The sequence below is a fragment of the Rutilus rutilus genome (assembly GCF_951802725.1).
Source record: "Rutilus rutilus genome assembly, chromosome: 12".
NCBI classification, from domain to species: domain Eukaryota; kingdom Metazoa; phylum Chordata; class Actinopteri; order Cypriniformes; family Leuciscidae; genus Rutilus; species Rutilus rutilus.
The window spans coordinates 23882016-23909818 of NC_140217.1; the positions used below are offsets into that span (position 1 = coordinate 23882016).

Here is a 27803-nt window from a genome sequence, read left to right on the forward strand (position 1 = left end):
ATCCATTTGGTCTACCGATGGGTAAACAAACCAAGAATGTTGCCTATTACAGTGAATCTGGCAAAGCATATCGGCCCTCAGATCTGAATCGATGCTCCTCATTAATTACACCGTTATGATGGAAAAGAGGTCAGGGGCTCACACGCACTCTTATCTCATCCATCTTAAAGCAGGAAATGATAACACTGCCTCTGTGGATCCACAGGGAGAAATGGAGGCATTTGTGGAATCCAGCATGACAGCAGGAGGCCATACAATAGGAGTGAAAATGTTAATGTGTGCTTACAGGCATAGAGCAAAGCCTGTGAACTCCTACTGAGTTAATGGGCAATCAGATTCTCTTCTATTCAGCCTTGTTTGATCTTTTATAATGCAACAACAGATGGGCTCATTTGAATTTATGCAGTGTTTTTCATGCCGTCTTGATACTTGTATCCGTATACCATTCACGGTTCTGAAATTCAGAGAGCTCATTGTAAAATAGCAGCGGGGTGAAGCACATTCCTTTGAGGAGACAGAGATGTGTTTTTCCTCATATTTGAGGCCCTTCTCCAAAGTTGCCTCATTCCTGACATGTTTTGTTCTCTCTGACTTTTTGTCGTCTTCTTATTGTTTAATTTTAGTGTGCTTCGCTGAAATGATGAAAACCGTATTTGTATTGCCAAAGCATTTGCAGCAGAGCTGCGTACAATGGGAAATTGTGCAATGTAAAGTACCAATAAAAATAGTATACATAAACAAGTAATATTAACAAACATATATGTTTCTGAAAGAACTATATTCACCAAGGCTGCATTTACTTTGATCAAAAATAGAGTAAAACAGATAAGATAAGACTGTTGCTAATGCTGAATGATAGTCGATGGAATGCAAAACAAAAGATAGAAAAGACAGCAACAGAAGATAGCATCAGTAAATAGCTCTGTTTCAGAATTTTACTTTTTACTGTATTTTTGATAGTTAGAAAAAACAGTAATATTATTTAATATTATTACATTTAAGCAGTTTTTATTTATATATAATATGTTTTAAAATGTCATTTACTCAAGCACTTCATATTTTCACAGTTGAAAACTGTTGTTACTTATGCTACTCATTCTTTGATGAACAGAACAGTTCAAAAGAAGACCTTTTGAAAGTTTTTACTGTCACTTTTGATTAATTGAAGGCATCCTTGCTGAAAAACATTTATTAATTATTTTAAAAATATATATCACTGAGCCCAAACTTTTGAACAGCAGTGTATAAAATAAAGTGACTACAAACTAAGAATGAACGTAAAAAGAAAGTAGCAATTACTACATTTAACTACTTTAACCAAAAAGAAAAACCTTAACCAAAGAAGAAAAAGACAAAAAATAGTGATAATGAGCGTAAGTTTAGTGATAAAGACTTTCTCATGTCTGATGAGCAGGTGTGAGGTCGATTTTATCTCGTCTGCTCTCATCCATGCCCTGAGAAAGCTCCGGGTCTGTGCATGACATTAACCGCTCCATTGCACGTCTGGCGAGGGCTATCGGCAGGTCAAATGTCCCTCCCATCCTTAATGATCAGCACACACATACAATGGGAGGAAGTAACAGGTCCTGCCCTACCATGAGTCCTCTTACATTACTGGCATTTAGGTTCACCGGTCCCCACTTTTCAAAAGGCTTATAAATCACACAGGATGAGTTGTTTTGAGAAAGTAAAAATGCAGAATGTTTCCTGTGATGGGTAGGTTTAGGGGCAGGGTTAGTGTAAGGGGATAGAATATACAGTTTGTACGGTATAAAAACCATTACGTCTATAGAGAGTCCCCACAAAGATAGTGAACCAGACATGTGTGTGTGTGTGTGTGTGTGTGTGTGTGTGTGTGTGTGTCCTCATTCCGATCATCACTGACCGCTCATCTGCGCTGTGTCTCTGGTATGTCATCTTTAGCTGCACTGGCAGCGTGGTGAGGTGGGTCAGTCGGAGCATTCCCGTGGTCAGTTGTAAGATGTTTGTTCAGTTGGCTCCATATGTTTTCGCAGGCTGTAACCTATGGCTATGCGGGTCAAAGACTCATCAGGAAAAAAAGAGGTGGCTTAGAGAGACTGTCAAACTTTACCATTGCAATACTCAAACTTAAAATCTAAATAATTTATCATTTCATTTAGCATTTTTTTTTTTAATTTATATACATTTGATTGCCCATGCTGGCAATGTTTGTTTATGGGGATAATTTATAAAAAAATGTTTTATATTATTTTATATTTGTAGTCATATATATTTAGTTTTGTTTTATTTATTTTAATGAATGTGTGTGTGTGTGTGTGTGTGTGTGTGTGTGTGTGTGTGTGTGTGTGTGTACATTTTATATATATAGATTAATTCAAATGTATTTTTAAATGTATTCATTCAAATGGCTTTCTTTTTTCCCCCTTAATTCACACTTCTTTATTTATTTCACCTTATATATTTTTTTTAGATGTCAATATCCTTATATTTGTTTGTGTAGTGTGTATATCTGTGCAGCATTTACTTGATTAACTCATATAAAAAACTGAATTTGAGATACTGCTAGAAAAATATATGATCAATATGTGATACAATATGCTCTTACACCATGTTTACTGACATGTTATCATTCATATGTTAATGAGATCACATGTGGAAAGCAATGTTGATTATGTAAAGATGCTCACCTGACACATTTTCTGCATTTTTTTTATATGCCCTGGCGCAGAACCCAGTAAAGGGTAGTAAACAAGCAGTCTTCTTGTCTACAACTCCAGACTTCCCTGTTTAGCTCTGTAATGCATCACTGGAATGTTGGGAAATGCAGAAATAGTCACTATAAAAATAGTGTTAGGAAAATTAGATATAATCTAAGAGTCTCTCTCTCTCTCTCTCTCTATCCTTTTCTTATTTTCCTGTTTCCTTTCTTTTTTCTCTCTCTCTCTCTTTTGTCTCTCTTGCATTCACACTCTAACTGAGAAAAACAATCCAGAGCAATGTCAGCTCCACTCGTGTCTCAGTTTACATACTAGCAACAGATAGGTGCCAAGACAAGAATGTGGAAATTCAGGTTTGGATAAAGGTAGTCCAGAAAGTGGGAGAAACAGAGATCTTCATGTTGGCAAGAATTAGTCGATCACCTGTATACTTACAAAGAGACAACAATATATATATATATATATATATATATATATATATATATATACATACATACACACACACACACACGGAACTGTTTCTGTTGTTGTATTTTTTTTTTTTTGTAAAATATATATATATATATTTTTTACAAACAAACCACCAAAAAAACTACAACAACAAAAACAGTTCCAAAGAACTCTATGTAAGTATACAGGTGATCGACTAATTCTTGCCAACATGAGGATCTCTGTTTCTCCCACTTTCTGAACTACCTTTATCCAAACCTGAATTTCCACATTCTTGTCTTGGCAAGATATTTTATTTATTTATTTATTTATTTATTTTCTTCCAGCCAGGATGCAATAAATCCAAAGTAACATTACATTGTTACAAAAATAAATGGTGTTCTTTTGAAATAAAAAAAAATCCCGAAAAAAAGTATCACGGTTTCCACAAAAACATTAAACAGCACAACGGCTTTCAACATTGATAATAAAAACAAATATTTATTTAACATTAAATCAGCATCAGACTGGAGTAATGGCTGCTGAATGTACTGCTTTGCCATCACAGGATTAAATTACATTTTAAAATAATTACAATAGAAATCAGTTATATTAAATTATAGTAAGATTTCACAATATTACTGTTTTTACTGCAGCATTGGCGAGCATAAGAGACTTCTTTAAAAACTTTACAAAATCTTGCTGAATTTTGAATAGTAGAGAATAAAGAATGTTACATAGGTATGTTGCCACTGAAGACATTTCGAAATCATAAAACTATTTATTTTCAGGTTAATTTACCCCAGATCTTTAATGTGGCCTCAGTCTTTTGGGCATACTGTAGACTGGATGAAAGCTTTTCAGCGTGCTGGAATGAACATGACTTTCTGATTCCAACTCGTGTTTCTCTCACCGTTTCTGTTCTTTCTTTCCCACACATTTCCTCCCGCTCTCTTTGTGTCTTTGGTAGCGCATTGTTCTGAATGGCAATAGGAGTGAGCTGTGGTCTCAGGTAACTGAGTGGAAGTGAAGGCCTGGTTGAGTCTTTCCATGGCTGCTGTATGGGGCCATTACGCTCCTTCTCTTATTCCCCTTTTTGGCTTTATGTGGTTTTGGCTGGGCTAGTTTAACACAGCCTCTGGGTATGGAGCCCCATTTCCTCTTGCCCAGTCAAATGGTAATTACGCTCTTTAATGTTAAAAGGTGAGTCGGCTTTCGTACTTCAACTTTTGTGATGTGCCTATAATGGAAGGAAGTAAAGGAGGGCTATTAAATGGGTCCATGCGTCTCATGTTACCCTTGGATGGGTGTTAAGTATGTCATGTATTGTCATATTCATGCCAGTGTCATTATGGAATGAAGCTGGTTGACTAGGATTTTGCAATCCACATATTCAAAACAGTTACACAACCCACAGTGACACACAATCATTTTTCTTTCATTAGTGTATAAATGTTGTTTATGAATCACACTTAGTTTGAGCATTCAATTTTGCAACACTATATTTTTGATGCTTTTTTGAAGAGTTTTGTACCGTCCTCCTCCTCTTCCATGTGAGGTTCCAGGCACGTACATTGTTGCCATGAGTCCCCCCCCCCCCCATGTCCTCTTTTTAAAAGGCGTCTGCTTCACTTCCAGCGACACGGTTTCAGGGTTCAGGCTCTGTGTGTTGTGCGTTAAATGCGTGTATAGCCGGAAGCACTCGCTCCAGACGCCAGGCTGGAAAATAGCAGGAATTGCATTTTGAAATCCCAGGAAACATCCGTAATTTCTGCTTGCATTCCTTTGCAGTTGACTGAGCGCTCTCTCCCCAAGCACCTCCCATCAGGAAGTGCCTGACAATGGGAGCAGAGTGCCAGAAACAGGCAGACAGACAGGCAGGACAGAGCTGGGGGCAGCCAGGGGTATCCAAAGTCTATTCCCCTTGCCCTCCTACCCTAATTCAACAAACCAATGCTTGCATAACATAAGCAATGGTGGTTATTTACAGGCGATACCAAAAACGTTGTCTTTACAAATAAGTATTGTATTAGGATTTTAATTTACAGAATAATTTACACTAGTCATCGACTTTTGGAACCGTCTGTTTATAGAAAAATACATTTTCTCTCCTACATTTAAAAAAAAAAAAAAAATAAAATAAATAATGATGAGGCACCTACATGGAAAAATATACAAGCTATTTTTTATAATAAAACTACTCAAAGCCATTCTATTCTCTCACATTCTGCTTGGATATTTGTTTTTCTCATGTCTTTTTAGTTAATTGTTAAAGTCATTCCTTAAACACTCAATACACTCCCATTCAAAATTAATGAGAGAGAAAATAATACATTTATTCAGCAAGGACAGATTAAATTCAGATCAAAAAGAAAATGTTCCACAAAACTATTAAGCAACTGTTCATCGTTGATAATAATAAGAAATGTTTATTCAGCACAAAATCAGCAGATTAGAATATAATAATTATTTCTGGAGGAACATGTGACACTATTGGCAGGAGTAATGGCTGCTGAAAACACATTGTGTATAATGATGAATGAAACTGCCTGTTTAAACAAGAAACCTATTTGAACTTCAGTAAATTGATTTTTTTAAAATAAGTTGGACCAACATATAGGAAAATTTTGTTTGACAAATGTAAAAGTTACACATACTAGGAAATTGGCTTAGTAAGTTAATTTGACCTTAGCCGACTAAATTGTGCTGACCCATTTACACTGATTTATTTTGAATGAACTGAATTAAATTATGTGTAAAAATCTTTCTTCAATTAAATTAAGTAAGGGTAATGGCAATAAACTTAACTGATCAGATTCATTTGGATGGGTTTAGTCTAATTCTAGAGTATTCATGTGTATGTTTGTTGTCTAGCATGAACAGTCTACAATCTGTTGTTTACTTATGGCCTTATAGTATTGGATCATTATCATGTTGCAACATCTTTTGTTGTAGATCTCATACAGATGCCCACATTATGCTGTACTATTATCTGATGCAGCTTAGAATTCATTGGTCCCTAAATGACTAAGCTAAGCAGCTATGCACTTCTTTGCTTTACGCAAGAGGTTTTGTCATTGTCAGTTGTATGCAATGTTGTGTTACTCTTTTGTTGTGCAAAAGATCAAACTTGTCAGTTTCCTATGTAATGTGTCAGCTGAATGCGTTTTTCAGTACTCTGTTAGAGTGCTAAACATGGTTTTGTTAATGTCTTTCTTTTATTTAGTTATTCATGCTCACAGTCTTAGTTCCTGGTTATGTCATGTGATTCCCTGTTTCGCTCATGTGATCCTGTCATGTTGTTGTGTCATGTTCTGATTGGCTACCCTGTTTCATGCGTCACATTGTTTTTGGTTGTTTCATCAGTTCTGTCTTGTCATTGGTTTATCGTCTTAATTATTCACATCTGTATCTTGTTAGTCTTTAGACTTTGTTTATGTCTGTGTGCATATATATATGTATATATATATATATATATATATAGCCCTCATGTTTCCATTGTGCCTTGTCTTTGTTAATAACCTGCTGATGGTGAGTCTTTGTTTCAACGTATGGTCAAGTTTATGTCAAGTCACTGTCTGGTTCTGTTTATTTGTATCTATTCATGTTTATTATAATAAGCTGTACATGGGTTCAACTTTAACTTGCCTCTTCTGAGTGTTACAGTGCCACATTCCACATTATATAACCAAACTGACTGAATTTTCATGACTCGTATAGTTTTGAGAACAGGTTTGACTGACATTTGCTTTTTGAACTGGTGTTCTATCACATCTATCTATTCATTTTTTAATTATGACTAAAAAAATGTACTGAATCACATTTTAGGATTTATTCATGTTAAAATGTATGGATGAGGGGGAGGGAATTTTCTCATGGAGACACTTGATCATCTATCTATATTTTAATCTTAAAACTTTAAATTCTAAACTGACCTTTACAGACTCTATAAATAAGTATTATTTACTCCGAAAATATACATATTGGTATCATATAAGGAGTCATAGAAAACATACAGATTTATACAATCACTACAGATCAATAGATCTGGTTTTTTTTTTTTTTTTTTTAAATAAGCATTCAGCATTTTTAAGGAAACAGCCTTTGAAGCCAAATTATGGAAATAACTTCATCCGGCACCATATGCAGACAAAGAAAGAAGCAGAAGGCGCCACAACAATCATGCTGCAACAATACTGTGAGATTCCACTCAGCAGCTGGACAGTGAGATACACATCCCAGCCCTATCCCTTTAGTCCTGCTCTTCGCCACCTGGCCTATGCGTGTCTCCGTGTGTGAGTCTTGTCACTAGGCTTCAGGCTTAGAAGCATCCATCTAATTTCAATGGTTGACGAGACAACCCATGGATCCCCAGTCAAAATGGCCTAGAGAGACAACTTTATCAGAGCTGGTGGGGGAGGTTTCCAGACCATCTGCTCTTGTGTCCTGGTGTACATGAGACCTGATCCGTTTAGATCGTTATCACATACTGAAAAAAAAATGCTAAATTCTGTATCGGCAATGAACGTTGAGTTTACTATGACTGTCATATATGAGCTCTGGGATTAATTAAATAACAGAAAAGGATCCGATTGAGAACTTGCTGAAGGTTTATATGCTCACTGTATAAAACGGCAAACATGTAAAAGGTAATATACACACCACTGAAAAGTTTGAGGTCAGTAAAAATGTTTTTGAACAAAAAAAAAATCTCTTATGTTAACCAAGGCTGTTTATTTGATCAAAAATACAGTAAAAAATGTAGTATTGTGAAATTTTATTACAGTTTATTAAAATAACTGCCATCACCGCAGTCTTCAGAGTCACATGATTGAAGGAACATTTCTTATTCAGTTTAAAGGGGTCATGAATTGAGAAATCAAATTTTCCTTGATCTTTTGACATATAAGAGGTCAAAGTATTAAAAAAATCCTGTAAATTTCAGAGCTCCAAACTTCCTTATTAGTCCAAAAAGAGTTTTATTGAAACCAGGCTAAAAAACGAGTCGTTTCAGATTTTGTCACATTATTATGTCATAGTGGGACGAAAGACCACCTCTGCAGAAGATCAATGCCTACGTCTTTGCCCCTTTAGCCCCGCCTCTTTATCGCCGCAGTCAAACTGAATAGTTATAATAGTTGCGATTTGCTGTTTTTGCATTGGGGTTAATGGGGGATTCCCGGATACGGAAGAAACGTATGGAATGCTGATTTTGTTATTGTTTTAATTTAAGCCATTTGCTGTAATCCTAAATAAGAGCTTGAGTGAACGACAACATTACAACCCGTTTCATTTTATTTAAAACACAACTATATGTTTTTCGCAAAATAAGAAAAGGGTAAACGATGAATAGCCTACAAGAATGACAACGATGGTACGTTCATAATTGTCATCTATAATTGTGGTAACTCCAAGTACTTGAACTTTATTTGCCACAACCGAGATTTATAACGCATATGTAATACGCATAAAGGTTTGACATTGTTGGCAAATGATATATACTATCATTGTTGGCAAATGAAATACAAGTACAGAATTATATATCATTTGCCAACAATGTGAAACATTAATGCATGTTACATATGCTTTAATGTGTGGTGTCAGTAAGATTTTTTTTCTGTGAAAGAAAGTAATACTTTTAATTCAGCAAAGACACACACACATATATACATCCCCCTAAATAATATATGGGGTATAGGTTAGGTTCACACTGTGGAAGACCTCATTAACAATTGCCCCTTATGATGGCTGAAAGACTCTCCTGATGTGAAGCTGAAACGCTATCCAGTCCAGACTGTTTTACACCTGCTCTCGTCATAATAGCCGTGTGGAATGCGGAGAGAAAGTAAGAGAATACCTCTTATTCATAAAGCTGTTCTGAGGGGGGACAGGTGCTGTCAAGGGGGGGAACCTTTCAGCGCATGGCGGGACTGTTGGTAAACACATTAGGATTTCGGAACAGAAGAGGCCATTGCTAAACAGTCACCATCAAAAGAAGTTCCTGAAAAATGCTACATGTGTTTAAACTCTTATGCACACTTTTAAGATAGAAAAATATATGTAACATTGCATTACGATGTTGATTTGGAAACTTTTTAAATATCCTCCTTGAAAAAAGAAAAACACGTATAAGTGACTGGTGAAAACAGAGGGGAAAAGCTTCAGTAATATTTGTCCAATGGGTTTCATCAGAAAGAAAAAAAAGGAAATTTAATATTTTTAAGCATACATCCATGAGGACCCCAAACATAAAATAGGACATGAAGTTAATAATGTTTTTGTGGGGTGGGGGGTTTCTCTCCGTGCACAAGTGAAGACATTTAGAGAGTGTTTCCCTGTATGTGTTTGTGTTTGAAAGGAAGCAGAGGGGGTTTGAAGAGTGAATGCACTCTTGTCAGATGTGCCATATGGTGTTCGTGTGACAGGTGCATCTGCTACTGAATTCCTCAGGCTTTGTTTACATACAACAACAGCAAAATCAAACAGAAATCATATTTCATCATACTTTACAAATATAATCATATAGGCCTAGTTTTCATGTAGAAAATGTTTATATATATATATATATCTACAAATGTTGCATGATTAATTGATATGCTCCTTCGGTATATCACTCTTAAAAGTAAAGGGGATTTTTGCAATAGAAGTTAAAAAAAATTCTTAGTGTGAAGAATATTTCAATAATGTGAAAAATCTTTCCCCACTATAAAGAACCTTTTGTGCAATGGAAATGTTCCATGGATTTTAAAGGTTATTCATGGAGCCATCAATGCCTCTTAAAATAATCATTTTTAAGAGTATACAATAAAAAGTTAAAGAAAATTTAAATTGCCCCACGTGTTTACTAAACAGTGCACGATGAGGGTTAAATATTATCAGCAAAAACAGTGAAGTGGAATCTGGTGCATGCTAAAGAGATTGTGTTTATGGTATAAACAAGCTTTGTTTTTCTTCTGAGTGCCATAAACAAGGGAATTGGGTCCACAGAAAATTGGAATAGTTTTCCGCAACAGTGGTATCACGGAATGTCTGACCGTCTGCTAGGCACAAGGGCAGGTTTTGACATTGCTTTTTCTAGACTGTTCCACTGTAACTCTTGATAGTGTCGAGTTTTTTTTTTTTTTTTTTTTTTTTTTGTGGTAAGCATAAATTGTCAATACCCAGGGGTTTATTTTGCTAATGTTTTTGTATTTATTATGTATTTATTATACAATCAATATGATTCTATATGTTGACATTAGTTGCAACAACTAACCTGACATAACAATGAACAGTGCTTTTGAAGCATGTATTAATCTTGGTTCATCAGGTTCTTCAAAGGAAGATATTTGGAAGAACGTTTGTAATCAACAGATCTCGGTCCCCATTGACTTCCATATAGGAAAAAAATATACTATGGTAGTCAATGGGGACCGAGATCTGTTTGGTTACAAACATTCTTCCAAATATCTTCCTTTGTGTTCAACAGAACAAAGAAACTCATACAGGTTTGGAACAACTTGAGGGTGAGTAAATGATGACAGAATTTTCATTTTTGGATGAACTATCCCTTTAATTTCCACATATACTAATACATTTAATCATTTCAGTTTGTTTAAAAGAAAAATAACGAACTAACCATAAAATAATAATGAACAATACATTTAAAAACAAACATTGACCTAGATTAATAAATGCTGTTGTTCATTTATTTATTTGACCAAGGTCATGATACCTAATGTCACTAAACCTAACGAACTGAACTTTATTTAAAGTGTTCCCTATTAGGCAAGCAGATTTTATAAGCAGGGTGCAGCTCTTTTGGTCAGGTTTTTTTTTTTTTTTTTTGTCTGCTTAGTACTCACACTTTACATGGTGCACTTATCCTACAAGCTGTCATCATCACTTTCTTCCTGACTGCTCTCCTTAGTCTTCTTTTCTCTCGAACATGGTAGATGATGATGATGATGTTTTTATTTTATTTTTAGCACAGACAACAGCAGGAATATTAGGCTGCTGTCACTTTAAGACTGAATGCACAGACCGTTTTCTTTCTCAACTGTAGGCTACACTTATGACATAATGAGAGAATACTTGCCGTGACGGGTATTTTGACATCATTTTGTGTCTATGTGTTCATTCAAACGCTAGAAAATGCGAAAAGATGAATCAATTCTGTGTTCGAGCATTGTCTGAAACGCCTCTCTCTCTCTCTCTCTCTCTCTCTCTCTCTCTCTCTCTCTCTCTCTCTCTCTCTCTCTCTCTCTCTCTCTCTCTGCGTACACGTCCTTCGGGTGTGTGAGGCTGTGCATGCTGTCCCGATTTTCGCCTCTTCTTCCGCACTTAAAATCGTTTGAATGTGTAAACTGGCGAGACAAAACACATCCAAATGATAAACTTTCACTCTGTCATGGTTAAACGTAGCAGTTCATCCGTGAATCACATGCGTGCCGAACCGTTCCGTACGGATCACGGATCAACTGCGATCCGTTGCATCCCTAATAATTAATGAACACACTTATCATCATGATTGCTATACCAGATATGGAGAAAAATCCTACTCCATTAAGTAAACGTGTCCCTGTCCCAAAAAATGTTGGTACTTCGCCTCATATTACCTCATACCTCATATTAATTGAGATAGGCCTACTTTTTGTCCCGCTGTTTTTGCTTTGCTAAAACGTTTTAAAAATGTTTATTAGATGAACAAAATAGAAATATTGCCATGGGAACTGTTTGAAATAAAATAAATTAAGAAATTACTGAAAATTACTGAAACTGAAATAAAAAGAATTTAATGATTTAAAAGAAACTAATAGAAAATGAATAAAAAAAGTGACTCAATCTTGAACTAAAATTAATGAAAACTATAAAAGTATAGTGAGAAAATCTCAAAAATATTTATAAATAGGCCTACTATATAAATGAAAATAAAAAATCACTACGCAGGACAATTTAAAATTAACGTAACTTAGGCAAAAGGGTAAAAAAAAATTGTGTGTGTGTTATAGGTTCCATTATACATTGATACAAATTTAAAAAATGAACTGCCTTTAATTTATTGTAATCCCTCAACATCATTTTATAATGTGACACATTAAGGAATTGCTGAAGTGTGCAGTGAAATTTAAAATCAAACGGTGATTCGTGTGTGTGTGTGTGTGTGTGTAAATGTCAGGTTTGTATTGTAGTCCAGTGCTTTAGGCACATGAACAGCCCTTTGTTCTTTGTGTGGACTCTGATGTGCTGGCCAAAGCTTTCATTGTGTTCTGTGAAGTAGAGAAGAAAATTGCAACCTGCCTTTGAAGGCCACTGTCAGTGAGACATTTGGAGCTCAAAGGAGCGGTCAAAGAGCAGACGTCACAAGCGTGTGACAGCGTCCTCGGTCTTGACCCCCACTATTACACTCAATGCACACCTGGATCCAGAAAAGTGATTCTTTTCAATATGTGTTGTGGAACATTTGGTCATCAAATACCAAAAAGATCCATTCCCTGATGTCAACAGAATCACCTGAAAGAAAGCTCTGTCACTCCAGTGAACGAGGGGAAGATTTAGATGACGCCCCGAGGGCTGAGACGAGCACCCTCAGTATGCCTGGCCTCACCTGTCATAGATACTATTCCGATGGTCATGGACTACACATTTTCGACAGTAATTTTAAGATGTGAGCAGCTGTCCTTTGCATGAGGAAGGGATTTTTTTTAAAGGGGTTGAGGGGTCATTAGTGGACTACTGGCCCTCAGGCCAGGATGGATTTGGTTAGGCAAATGAAAGGCCAAAAGGGCTGGTTGAAATATGGCAGAGGTGATGAGAGAGATAGAGATCACCGCCTCAGCAGCTGAACTTTGACATTAGAAAGACCCAGATAATCTATGTTTTGGGTTATAGATATAGTAAGCAAAAATGTGCTTACTACCTCTAGCTGTTTTATCTGAAATCCCAGTTTAAAGGGGTCATATAATGGTACATGCGCTTTTACAAGTTGATTGTACTGAAATGTGTGTTGGCAGTGCCTGTACACAACCATCATAAAATGATAAAAATCCATCCAGTGTTTTTTTTTTAAAAATATGTTCTTATATGTTTTCCTCCCTCTCAAATCAAGCCGTTCGATTTTGTGACATCACATAATCGACGCCCCTCCCACGATTGTTGATTGACAGCAGCGTTTCAACACAGACCCGCCCTCGCTCGTGAGCGAGCTATAGTCCGCGCGGACCGGCGCGGTCATTGTTGATACGCTGGAGCACTGTCTATGAGCAGAATGGCGTCTAAGCGATTGTGGTGTTCTGTTCTTGGGTGTAATAAGGAACACAGCAGTCATTTTGATGTTCCTAAATCCGAACCGCTGAAGACGCAGTGGCTGAGTTTGTTTTCGAAGGAAATATTCCCCATGAACAACGTCAATGCTTTCATGTTTGCGCGAATCATTTCACACACCTGACTGCTTTATAAACGAGGGTCAGTAACGTTATAAAGCTGGTTTTGCTAAGAAGCTGCTCCTGAAAAAAGGATCGGTAGATTCGTTACCAACTATTTGTGTTCCTGCTGCACCTCCAGAATAACTGAAGTGAGTGTAACGTTTTATTAACCTTTATATTCATATTTATATTAATCTTTGCAAATCGCTTGCTGCACACTTCAGGATGAATGCGGCTGTTTACACTCAGGGTACATTACGGCATGTTTTCTATGTACGACGTTCTAAATATAATTCATAATCCCACGTTTATAATGAACAATGCGTTATGGTTATTGTGTTATTGTGTTACAAACGGTGTACGCACAGAACAGAGGGGCGGGGTGAGCAAAGCTCATTATCATTTAAAGACACATGCACTTAAACAGCGTGCTGAAAACAGAGCTGTTTTTGACCAGGTAAAATGAGTGTTTTCTTACAATACTAATGAGAATTTTAATTAAAGTATATTACAAACTTTTAATGTAGACCCTAAAGAATCATATTAGCTTGTACAAAAATGGCATTATATGACCCCTTTAAGGGGATGCTTTGATTGAAATATTGTGATTTTATTAAGCCCATAAAATAGATTAACGGATATGGTGAAGAACCACCAGATGAATCCTCCACCAAATTTCACAGTGGGTTGAATGCTTCTCCAGGTCTCTATCTATCTATTAGAGGACCAAGTGTTGGGCAAAGCTGAAAACTGATTCAGGCACATCCGTCGTTGTGAAGGATGCATGACTCAGATCATCCTGGAAGAAAACTTACTTTCTTCTGCTCTGACAATGTTCCCCAACTCGAAGGATTGTTTTTTTCCCACAGGACAATGCTCAATGCAACACAGCCAGACTGGATGGAGGACCACCAGATCAAGACTCTGTCATGGCCTGGCCAAACTCCAGACCTGATCCTCATTGAAAACCTCTGGAATGTGATCAAGAGGAAGGACACAACAATGTCACAATTCATCAAACAAAGCCGAGCTGCTTGAATTTTTGTGCCAGGAGTGGCATAAAGTCACCCAACAGCAATGTGACCGACTGGTCGAGAGAATGCCTAGACACATGAAAGCTGTGGTTGGAAACAAAGACTTTAGATATACAAAGATGGTGCACTCGTGTTACTATGAATGGAAGAAAGTGCAACGCCCAATATGGCGGAATTAGTCACTGTGTCACCGCAGCTGCCGTTAGAATCTCCGGTTGCTATAGAACAGTCAGTGTTTCGGAGACGCGCGCTTAGGACTGCACATCCGCCGCGGCTGCATGGTCTAGCCTGAAAAATACGCTTTTTTAATGCTATTTGAGCATAAGAAACAACATTTATGAGATAGTGGTTGTCAGATTTCATTGATGATTTCAAATATGAAATTTAAGCTTGGTGAACAGCTTTGGAGAATTTGATGTTTCCCTATTCAAAGAGATAGGAGCTGCACTTGCATGACTGAAATAGATGCCCGAGAGGGCGTTTCAAAGATGGCCGCCGAGTGAAATGACTTACCTGAAAGGAACTTTTTTGGAAATCAGAGTTATTCCATATTGGTTATAAAATATTGATTTCTGAACTTTATTGAAATTAAAACATTAGTATTGTGTTGTTTTAAAATTAACATAAACTTGTTTTTGCATTATTCGAGGTCTGAAAACATGCCTTTTTTAGTTTTTTAGTTATTTTTTTCAAAAAGAAATTTTATCTTTCTTTGAAAAAAATGTTGTCAGTAGTTTACAGAATAAAACACAAATGTTAATTTTACTTATACACACACACACACACACATATATATATATATATATATATATAATATAAATATATATATAAATTGTAAATCCAGAGAAACTGCTAATTTTGCAGTATTGTTTTTCTTTGACTACTTCAGTTTGAGAGGAAACTTTAAGTTTGTGAGTCTGTTTTATCCGTAGTTTATGAGAACGAAAAGGAACAAACTTCTTATACTTACATATGGGGCTGTGGGGTACAGTACATAAGACAAAAAAGGTTATAAAGTTTGTTAATAATACATGCATAATGTTAGTTCAAACAAATGAGCTCACCTGTGAATCCCCATGCATCGCATGTTAGGCAAGTGCATTTTGGGTCGGTCTGTAAATGCGTTTATAGACCTGTCTTGTCTGTCATTGTCTGCAAATGTCTAATCAAATAAAGCAATTTTGTGTTTCTGAAATTTAGGTCAATCTGTTTAATGTTTTAAAAATGAAAAACCCATGATCCTGATACTATTTGTTCAAAGTCTAAAAAAGCACACACGGACATTTTTGAGTGGCACACACAGAGCTAACTTTATCTTGTGTACATGCAGTAGCTCATGCATGTAGACATGTTGTTTTTAAAGAAAAGGCTAATTAAGTAGAAAACCCCTCCTCAACCCTCTTTTCCCACCCATACTGGCCGCCACACTGGCCCCAATGCACATGCTAATGTGTGGAATGCGGCCATTTCCTCCCTCTCTAGGAAGACAAAGAGAATCAATGCAGAGACAGTCTTCCCCCCTCTCCTTATAACCTTCAGTCTTGTTCTCCTGAAAAATGCCTCTCTATATTACACATTCACCTTTATGATGGAACAAGCAATGCTATTTTTAAAACCTAATTGCATAATTAGAGAAGAAACTGTGAAAGCTCACATTAAAAGCCCACAGTGGAACTTCAATAGTTATTTGTTTTCTTATTACAAATATAAGATTTAAAATAGCAAAGCATTCTCATTTTATAGCTGCACCTATACAGGAGCTTTCAAAAGAATTCATTGGAGATTGATATCTGCAACATAAGCTGAATGGCAAATAAGCCAAATAGGCAAATGTAAATATAACTGCCATGCTAATTAACTATAGTTGTACCTTTCTAAATAAAACGTTTGTATATGTGTTTGAATACTGACGTATAAAAAGGAACACGATATGATGATATGAGTCCAAATGTCTGCTCAACATGTGCAGGCTTGATTTCTACACACAGCTGCCACTCACAAAAGGCAGGGACTTTCTTACTTTCCAATGCGTCTTCTCCAGAGCAGGTGGTGTATTCAATACATAGTCGTAAAAAATTATATTTAAGATTATGTGTTTTCAAACATACACTAATTATTTTAACATACACTAATAAACATAAACTAATTAACTAAATTTTGTCCGTCATACATAAATGAAACAAGATTGAGATGAAATATTACTAATGAAACAAATGTGTTATGAATGCACAATAGGTTTCTGAATCATTATTTAATATTTATATGTTCATACTTTTTAACAAACATAGATCAATGCTGATTCTATGGAGTTTGAATAAATACATTTCGAACATTATTTTAAAAAAAATCTAAGATTTGTTTATTTTTTATTGTTTAGTGAATAATGAGAGTCAATTAGGCATAGTTTTATTTTTAAAAAGCAGTAGAACAGAAACCATTTTGTAATAATAGAGAGTAAAAGTTTCTAAACAAAAAAACACTTGAATGTGAGCTCTACCTCTATTCAAACTAAATATCCCCAAAAACAATATTCATACTTGAGGGAAACTTGAAATTTGCAAATCCACAATAACACTGATATTTCAATAATACATGCACAACTGTATGTCATAGATTTATCCAATTAATTCTTCAAAAGTTGCCAAGTGCACACAAACCTTACATATCTTTCTTTATTAACAGATCTGTCATCTACAGCATTACGGCTGTCTTCTTTATCCCGCTTTTTCATTGCCTGTAAATATCTGTCTGTACACCAAAATAGCAGCTATGATTAATAAATGTGTCAGATGTGTGATAAAACGAGGGTTTGCGTTGTGTGATGGGGTCAGGCGTGTGTGTTTGTGAATAGAGTGTTTGTGTAAAGTGTGTAAGGGAGGTGTAGGGTATACGAGCAGATGGTAGACCTCTCCCCTGTAATGTCTGCTTGAGAGAGAACAATACGTCTCTCTTTCTGAGGCATGATTAAGGGGTGGAAGAGGATTGCTCTCCACGGACAGCTGGTTGGCAGCATGCCTCAAACACACATACAGACACCCCCTCCCCATCATCCACACAGACACACTCAGCAATTAACTGACACGGGCCACGGCTTAAATATTCACCAGCCCAGAGCAAACAAAAGACCTTCAAATCGATTCTCTAATGGCTCATGGTCTATATTTCACTTGTGCATTTGTCTTTTTGATTCTTTCTCCTGCTTAGCACATACACATTAGCACAGCACCCACCCCCAAATAAAAAGAAAAAAAAACACACGCTCATGTATGACTTTCTTTCTTCCATGAAACACAATAGGGGAATGAAAGCCTCGGTCACAATTCACTTTAATTACATTTTTTCTTTCTTTTTTTTTGTACAATGCAGGTGAATTGTGACTGAGGCTGTCATTTCCGACAATTCTGCCTAACATCTTTTGTGTTCCACAGAAGAAAGTCATACAGGTTTAGAAAAACAGGAGGGTGAGTAAATAATATAGGCTATCCCTTTAATGAACTATATTGTGAATGAGACTGCAAATCAGTCAAATATTACAATATAGGAAGTGAACAAAGTAACATCCAAAAAACTATTATAAAACCAATAATTCCCCATGTTTTTGTGTACATTAAGTCATGCATTTATTGGCTTAATTGAGCGCGCTGAAACTTCACAAGAAAGTGTAGTAAAGCAGAACAACAAAGGTTACAGATCTCTGCGACTTTTACTGCATTCCTCTCACCGTTAAAAACAAAAGCGCCTTCCAGAAGCAGGACAAATGCGCACGGGGCTGAGAGTGAATGCAGTTCCGCTGGTCGCGCGCACTGCCCGCCCCCCTTCAGCAGCGCGCTCCGCTTGGGTCGAGCGGTTCTCCCTGCGCTCCCCGAGAGGGGGCGGGGCGAGCGAAAAGCGGAACTGCTTTTGATCCCCGAGGGACTGCAGCCTTCGCATTCCGCGCATTCCAAAGGCAGTGAACAATCGGAGCTCGGTCATTTATTAGCAGAGCCCCTCCCCTCCTGATCTCAGTCTGCTGGAGGAGCTCTCCAGACGCGCACGCAACTCAAATATACGCATGGAAATAAAAGCCGTACTCAAAGAATTTCCTTAAGGATTATATCGTTAAACAGATATATCGTCCGTATTTTTTATTCGTAATGCTACTGTGATTTGGTGAGTTTTTAAAGAGTTTTAAAGTAGCTTGTTGTTTTAAACTGAGTTTTATGTCACATGCTTAGTTTCTTGATGCTTTTGATACTGTACGTGAACGATAGGGTTTTCTTTGTAGGCTGTATTTGTTAACCCAACCGTTTTTACATGAATTTGAATATTTTAATGGAATAAACTACGTAGCATTGTGGCTTAACTAGAAAAGAATGAGGAACTAGCTCTAACATTCATAATATCCTTTTGTTTCCATGCTCACTTTGGCATGTTTAAATGTATTGCTACAGTTGTGGTTGTAAAACAAAGGTGACCCACTGGATAGGAATTTGTGTTTGTCAGAAAATCATTTTCGCAACTTTGGAAAGTTATTTGATCCTACCCCATTTTTATTCACTTCTAATTCTTATCAAGATTATAAACTTAAGAAGAAACACAGTGCATGGTGGGTGTTGTAGGATGGTGCCAGTGGTATTTTGGGTAAACGTGGTGTTGCTATGGGTAAAGGCAGTCAGCCCAGAAGCATGAGGAGTGAGGCACCACTCAGTGTTTGCTGTTGTAGAGTGTTGCCCTATAGATGAGCAATTAAAAGGATTTGAATTTTAAGTAATTTAATTCTCTCTCTTTTTCCATCAGGTTCACAGTCCAGAAAAGTCTCAGAACACCCTATCATTTATTGTTGTCTGCAAAACATAGACTGAAATGAGAACAGCAGAGGATTCGTCAGGCACTGTGCTGCACCGACTGATTCAAGAGCAGCTCCGTTATGGGAACCCTACTGACCCTACTCTGTTGGCCATCCAGCAGCAGGCACTGCGTGGAGGCAGCAGTGGAGGAGGTGCAGGAAGCCCTCGTTCATCTCTGGAAAGCCTAACGCAAGAGGAATCACTTTCTCCCCAGTTGTCTACCCGACAGGAACCCCAGGGCCAAGAGCACCAGGGGGACTACCAGCATTTAGAGAGTCCAGTCTGCCACCTCTATCAGCTCCACACAGAGGAGCTGCCAACTTATGAGGAAGCAAAAGCACACTCACAGTACCTGGCCTACCAGAGAGGTCAGGTAGGGCTTCAGCACTGCAGCCTGGAGACCCCCGGAGTGGTTGGAGGAGCTGAGCAGGACGAGGGCATGTGGGACGTGAAGCGGGAGCATGCTCGCTCGCTCAGCGAACGCCTCTTGCAGCTCTCGTTGGAGAGGAACTATGCCCATGACAATATTCCCATGAGCTCATCGCATAGCTACCCTCAGCTCTCCAATAATCACTCTGGTCCTGTTGTGAACGAGAGGTTGATTCATGAGCCAGACCAACGTGGTCCACCCCCGGAGTACCCCTTTATGGTCAGATCCCCTGGATATATGCTTAGTCATTCACAGGAACATGGGCACTATTATAAAGAGCCCCCTCCTGCTTTCCACTCACAGCATCACAGGTACAATCAGCTAATTTTTTATCACTTTATATTACATATAGGTACATTGTGGGTGCACACTAATGGCTTATATTTATTTCTAACAGGTTATTTCCAACCCAATCTCAAGCGCCTCACCACAGTGCCCTGCCCATGTTGACCCCTGCTGGCCAGGATGTCATTGTTGGAGGATACAGCATCCCGGTGAAAAACTGCCAAATAGAGCAGCTTATTAAGGAGAATGAGAGACTGAGGGGAGAAGTTGAGAGCTACAGCGAGAAGGCGGCAAGGCTGCAGAAGGTAAGAGAGGACTCTTTGTTGCTTGTGGCTTTTTAGAAACCTCCTAGAACTGTGATATTCTTGGTATGGTGCCACATTTTGCCATAGATGCAAAGGAGCCAGCTGTGGCCTTTGATTTCAATCTCTGAAATGACCTACAAAGAGTGGGGAACAAGAAATCATTGTGCCCTGGTGTCTTCTAGCTGCTGAATTCTAAAGAGATTAGCCCTCTTGCAGTGTAGGAATGTGGGGAAAGAGAGAGGATCACTAGAATTTCGATGTAATTTGAAAAGGACTCATTCCTAGTGACTGAGTGAAAATTCCCAGTAACTTAATTAGCATGTGAAACACTGAATTTACCCATGCCTGCAATGCCAAACATTTTTCTGTAATGTGATAATGTCATCACTGAAATACCAGAGTGTCAAGGCAGAACAAGGAGGGAAAAAAACAAACTTATCTTGGTGTTTGTTTTGCAAAGGTTTATTGGGCATTGCGTATGCTGTGCAGTGTCATAACATAGATTGAATTTCAGTCCAGATTCATACATAGATAGTGCTTGGAATCAGAACAACTGTATCTTAAAAGAATGCCATCCTAGAACAGTTGATCATAAAGATCAAACCTTCTTCATACAGAGCGATACATTGTAAATCAGAGAACTCTAAAGGGGGAGGCCTCTCTGGGTTGTTCTGTGGCCCTCTTTGTTGGGATTCCAATGGGATGCCAATTGGAGCAGATGTCTTGGCTCATCTCAGTGTCCGAGAATGAAGAAGGGGCTTTGCGTAGTCCACAGCTGACGGACTGGGCTGCTAAGAGCAACAACCAGACCCCACAGCTGTGGTTTCCATGACTGAATGGCCCCTTTCACTTTCACTCTTTAACAAAACCCCACATGGCACCCAGGGTCCTGCTTGTAAATTTACCAAGTAGTTTTGAAGTATAAAACCTGCAATTTATAGAAATCAGTGATTTTCCTTATCTGATGTTGTGTAATGACAAGTTATACCTACATGAACCTTTATTTTGTTGTTTTTTAAATGTGCTCTTTCACAAGCCATTTTCTGCGTCACAAATGCCATACAGGTGCATATAGTGTCAAGTATTGTTCCTTTCTCAGTGAATGGTATGCCTTCAAAACACACATTTCCTTTGTTCCCTGCATTTACCTTTGGCATCCCGCCCTGTAGGGAGATGAATGTGCAGACACCTGGGACTCATAAGTGTTCTTTCTGGAATGTTGATTCAATTCCAAGTCCCTGGAGAGCTCTGTGAGAGTGATTCACTTGTGGGCAAGCACCATGAAGAGCTCAGCCAAGCACATTCTTCCCCTTTTTCCCTTTCTCTTCTTTTTTTGTCTATCTGTCATCATTGCGCTCTGATCCTTGTCTTTTTATATTTAGGTGTAAGAAAGAAAGGTGAAATTCATCCAAAAATAAAAATGGTCATATACTCACCGTCATGTTGTTCCAAACAAGCATTACTTCATCCCTCCTCTGAACATAAAAGAAGATACTTGGCATAATGTCCAATCGGCTCTTTTCCTCGCAGTGAGAGTAAATGGGGATTAGGAATTGAGGAATTAATGTGAGTTAATAAATAACAGATATTAAAATGCCTTTCTCCTCTCTTTCAGCTCGAACAGGAGATTCAGAGGATATCAGAGGCATATGAGACTCTTATGAAGGGATCTGCGAAGAGAGAAGCCCTTGAGAAAACCATGAGGAACAAGCTTGAGAGTGAGATCAAGCGACTTCATGACTTCAACAGAGATCTCAGGGGTAAGATGTTTCACATAGCTGAGCTAATTGTCTTAAATATGAGCTACATGTTTAGGTATGAGGCGATAAATACTAATTGTTGACTCCCACATTAGACCGCCTGGAAACAGCCAACAAACAGAGAGCAGCCATGGAAGTTGAAGACAAGAGTCGGCATGCCTTCACCAAACTGGTTGAGCAAAGTAAGAATTCCCCTTTGCTCCTCTATAAATTATTCTTCTCCCAAATGTGTAGTCAAGCATGCAAGCAGCCCCAGCTGTTCCCACTGAGTTTTTATGTTTATGCTGTAGGCATAATAATGCATTCCTCTAACAATGGAATGCATGTTTATCATTGATGTGATTTCTGACAAAGCGTTTGGTTTGATATATTGCTTGCTACACTGAAATGGTCCATAAGCATAGCAATACTTTTTTTTTTAAACAAATTAAGTGCCAGTAAATAGTTGGTTTGGTACATCCTATAGTCTTCGTCTCAGAAAGTTGTTTTTGAAATTTGACCCAACCATTATTAACACTGTAAGTAAATGTGACCTGGATTCCTGGAATATTTTCAGGTATTTTGGGATATTCCATCCTCCTGGAATGCTTCCCAACAGCCCCCACCATTATTTCAGTCTCTGAGGCCCTAAGCACCCTCTTCTGATGCCCTATGCACTGGCTCTCCATTTTTGGGCATATTAGCGCTAAAGAATTCAGAGCTGTGTTAGGGTAAACTGGATTTGTTTTGCTAATCCTAATAGGGATTGTTGTTCAGCATTTGATTTGAATGATCCCCAAGAGTAGAAGTATAAATTGATCCTTCATATTTGCATAATAAAATTAGTTTACCCCAAAAAAGAAAATGTTTGTGAAAACAAAAATTCTGAATGTTTCCTTCTGAGCCAACACATAGTTCCATGGAGGCATGTCAAAGCCACGATTCGGCATCTCTGAAGGCTTAAAAAGGTGTAGGTTATTACGCTTTATGACCTTGTGGAACATTTGCTTTACTTGTTTACTGCCTGCCTCAGAGGCATTCCAGAGATCCAGTTAGTACAAAGACGTGCCTGTGTGCGTAAGTGGATAAGAGAAAATCTGCATTCCATCCAAAGGCATTTGCTTTGGGTTGTATAATCAGCGTAGAAGCGGAATGGAAGACTAATTGCTGTCTAATTTTTCTATCTCACAAGGCATTCAGAGTGACCCAAAAACAAGTGAGCTGGGCTTTAGTATATCCCTTTTCAGTATGCAAAGTCATCTTAAAGGGTTTGAGGAATTCAGCCTCCCAAATGGGAATATAGTGAATCGCTTTTGTAATCTGGGAATTCTAAAGCAAGTCTGCAGTGTAGGTCAAAGGACACGGGGAAACTCGGCCACTCCCCTGCAAACCCAGACAGACGTGTGTAAATCAAGCCTGCCTCTTTTGTTCCAGCCTCTTGTGGGAAGCTTATCCCCTGAGAATTGGTTAGAATGAGACTACAGCCCAGGGAATGTTCTCGACACACCCCAGTCTTACAGCATGGTCATTCATTTTGTGGCCTGTGTAACATCTAAGCATGATGACTGAGTAGCACTACTTGTACCCTTACCGTAGTAGTGGTACATAGTTCTCACAATGTCTGTCTTTTCTGTCCATAGATGAGGATCACCTTCGAGAGCGGGAACGTCTGGAAAAAGAGCTGCAGCATCTGCGGGGCTCAGGAGAAGAATGGAAGAGGCGGCGAGAAGCCTTGGAGCAAGCGCTGATCTCCGCTCAGACACGAAATAGGCAGCTGGAAGAAGAGTTACGCAGGAAAAGAGCTTACGTGGAAAAGGTGGAGAGGATGCAGAGTGCCCTGGCGCAATTGCAGGCAGCATGCGAGAAGAGGGAGGCACTGGAATTACGACTGAGGACCAGGCTGGAGCAGGAACTGAAGAGCCTGAGAGCACAGCAGGTAAAAAACAGACAATATTTTGTTCACCCAACTGATGTGTGAGAATCAACGTCTTGGGATCGAAAAGTAAAACTTTTTCTCTTTCAGTGGCAGTCTCATGCCCAGCAAACGAGCCCTGGGTCCTACTCGGACCTTAACGTGTCATCTCTACACCAGCAACTGAGGGAGAGGGAGGAGCAGGTTCTGGCCCTGGAAGCTGACATCACTCGCTGGGAGCAAAAGTATCTTGAGGAGAGCACGATGCGTCAGTTCGCCATGGATGCCGCTGCTACTGCTGCAGCTCAGAGGTGAGTCAAAACATAAACAATAGATAAGCTTTGCGTCAAAGAATTGGAAATGGAAAATAACTTGACATCATTTTTTACTCATGTATAACTGTAATGCAATTTCCAGGGATACAACAATCATCAACCATTCACCTCGTCATTCACCCAATAGCAGCTTCAATGAGGACCTTCCGTCCCCCAACCACAGGCATCAGGAGATGGAAAACAGGTACGTCCTCTATTATGCTCCTATCTGCACCTGGAAAGTCAGTCTATATTTGTTAGCAAAATTAAATGTTCTGTTTCCTTTAGTGTCTATGTGCTTAAAGTACTTTGTTTTATCAGGATTCGAGCACTTTATGCTCAACTTTTGGAGAAGGATGCTATTATAAAGGTCATGCAGCAGCGGTCACGGCGAGAGCAAGGCCGACTTGAGCCGCAAGGCCTACGACCTGCTCGATCTGTTCCCTCCATCAACACGGTTGCCACACCTAGTACCAGCCGAACCAAAGGTGAGCATAGTAGCCTTAGGCCAGGGGTGTCAAATCTTGTTGCTGGATGGCCGTCTTCCTGCAGAATTTAGCTTCAACCTGACTGTCTGGCCTTTTTAGTAATCTAAAGACCTTGATTAGCTGGGTTGTAGCTAAACTTTTCAGGATGTTGGGCCTCCAGGAGCAGGATTGGACTCCTTCCATAGTCCAACGCTGTGAGCCTGTGACCTATCTGAACCAAAAAAGACAACTGGCAGCTTCTTTACTTAGTGGCTATGTAATGTCGCCAAGGAAGAATGTGCCATCCGAAATAAAATGAGTGCGGCGACTAGCCGGTGTTCCTGAAATAGTTTACATCTCGTGAAACGGAATGCATTTCAGTCTCCCTCTTTTCTAGAATAGATCCTCCAGAATAGTAAAGGGAGTTTGCAGGATGGCAAATGTTTGCGTGGTGATGCATATGTTTGAACCAGTAATTAAACTGCTTCCTTTTCTGTCTGCGATTTCAGGGAAGAGCCTCTCAGATGACCAGACAGCAGCCGCGTCCATGCCTCCATTGCCCCATCAGCTCTCCAAAACTCAGTGTCAAGACCGCAGCACCCAGTGTGAAGGGCCTTCAGACGAGACCAACCCTAAAGCAGACCCTGTTGCAGCTATATCTGCTCCACAGCCTTACATTTCTGGTGTGTAAACTTGTGTGCATAAACCCATCTTCACTCATTTCACTTCTTTATTTGGTGTCTCTGGAACTGACAAATCTAGTATCAGGTGCTAAAAACAACACTTAATGGTAGAACTTCTATAATGATGGTGCATACTTGCCCTTTTGAACCAAAGTTGTTAAAGAGTAACCTGAGCACCATGTCAAAGCAACAGTTGGGGAATGAACTCAAACAAAACAGTCAAAGTTTTGTAAAGCTTGTTTGCTCTCCAGGCACTAGCCAACAAAGCTGAAGATCTTGTATTTCATTACAGATTCCACTTCTCTCAACACAACCCAGATCAGCAGCGCTGTTGAAAACGACATGGTAGAGATCCTCATCTGAAATCTGAGATGAACAGTGTTCAGCTTGATGCTGCCTTCTGCTCTTACACATTGAATATTCTCCTTGGGTCTCCGTATGAGGACCAGTCATGTCAAGAGAAGGTGTGCTTGCTTTGCGAAGGAACTCGCCATTGAAGCCGGTCAGTTTTTGTATCAGGAAGTGAGAGGAACGGATGGTGGGAGTAACCTAAAACTGATCCTTGATTGAGAGCTGAGCTCTCTTGACAGTTCCTCCACACGTTAAATGAAAGTTTTTCATCTCACCTGGTTGCTCAACCTGGACTGTGAGATGTATGGTCTGAATGTGAGGTACTTGGACAGTACACTACAGAGCTCCAAAAAGCTACCACAAGACTTATAAACCCATTGTATATGTTGATGTTCTTTTGTATTTATGATTATTGCTGCTGACTGTGTTTGAAGAGTGTTGTCAGAATGGAGTAATAGGAAGAAATATCCCACTGTTGTGAAACTTTTGTTTGTTTTTTACTTTCCTCAAAGGAACAACCAAGGGCAGTGTTCTTTCTTTTTTTTTTTCTTTTTTTACCAGCTAAGTATACCAACCCATGTAAGACTATATCCCACATTCCTAGATAAAATGCACAGACGTATATATCTCTAACTTTATATACTCCATGTATAGTAGATGTGCCATCGCAACTGCTTCGTCCTGAAATATCAAGAAAAGAATAGTTTGGATTGTAGGAGGCCAAATGCAGTTTGAACTGGGAGGCCTAGGATTAGACAATTTACAGGAATAGTTGGGTAATACCTTCACTAGCACTCCCTTTGACTAAATTATCCTTACAGTTGGCGTTCTTACTATAACTGACTGACAGCGGGCGCTTCTCACTTCCTGATTTAAGTGGCGGAATGGGAAGCCTCCTTTTGGGAACAGTGGAAGGGTACATACTCTTTTAGTGACACTTAGGAGGGACAGGAGCTGATGTTTCAGATGCCATATTATTATTATTTTGCACCCAGAACTGCAACCACCACACTTGCCACTCCCTCGCAGACAAGCTGGAGCTAATCTTCCCACATTCTTCCGTGGTGGAATGTCCCTGCTCAGAGGAAAAAGGCTATCTCCAGTCTGACCCTTAGCCTTGCTCAGAACGGTTGCCATTTAGACTACCATCCTCTTTTTGGATCTGTTTATTTTCGTAGTGCTACAGTAGCTGGTTCTACTGTAAGCATTTAAATATTAGTTTTGATGTTGTGACTCAAAGGTTCTCTAATGTAGTGACTGTGACTAGCCTTGATTTGAGACGGAGACATTTCTGCCTGTCTGAAACATTTGTTCTCAACCAAGACTACACTTGCATTGGTTTATAGTGGTATAATGGTATAAACAGTTAAAACTAACGAAAACGAACAGTCTTATCTATGTGGGTAATGTGTTAATTTAACCTTTCCTCACTTTTATTAAATGCTTATTTTCCTATTGTCTCAAATACAAAGCACCTGCTGGCCAATGCTTTGTATTGGGAGTCATGCTTGTTTTGTTCACTACTTGGACTGTTTACAGAAAGGGCGGTTTTGAAATGAGAGAATTTAATATATTTTGTATATTATTTTACTTTTTGGTATTTAGTAATGTGATCATGCCAAAGATTTGCATTACAATTAAGTTATATAATAAAACTGAGCATTAGCAACTGAAATGTAGATACGCAGTTCAAACTGGTTGACCCATATTTGGATGTTGCTGTGAACTTCAAGAATGGGGAATTGTTTTGTATGTCATTAACATTTCAGTTATTTGAATAAAACTTTAATATATATCTTTACAAAGACTTTGTCTGCTGGTTTTTGTCTTGGCTAAGGCCAATGCATTTAGGGGGGAGGTGTGTGTGGTGTCTCGTCCTGAGATGTTTCACAAGTGCAAGTCTGTGCAAACTGCTCTTATCTGTGT

General features: G+C 38.6%; 1 protein-coding gene across 1 annotated transcript; it reads left to right on the forward strand.

Annotated features, from left to right (window-relative positions):
* Nucleotides 1-18568: 18568 nt before the first annotated feature.
* Nucleotides 18569-27682, forward strand: amotl2a (angiomotin like 2a). The gene is made up of 11 exons (XM_084426603.1): nucleotides 18569-18714; nucleotides 19342-20132; nucleotides 20219-20411; nucleotides 22027-22171; nucleotides 22267-22353; nucleotides 23791-24086; nucleotides 24174-24373; nucleotides 24480-24581; nucleotides 24698-24864; nucleotides 25353-25526; nucleotides 25819-27682. The coding sequence occupies exons 2-11, from the start codon at nucleotides 19408-19410 to the stop codon at nucleotides 25887-25889; spliced, it is 2160 nt and encodes a 719-aa protein (XP_084282729.1). The 5' UTR covers nucleotides 18569-18714; nucleotides 19342-19407; the 3' UTR covers nucleotides 25890-27682.
* Nucleotides 27683-27803: the final 121 nt, after the last annotated feature.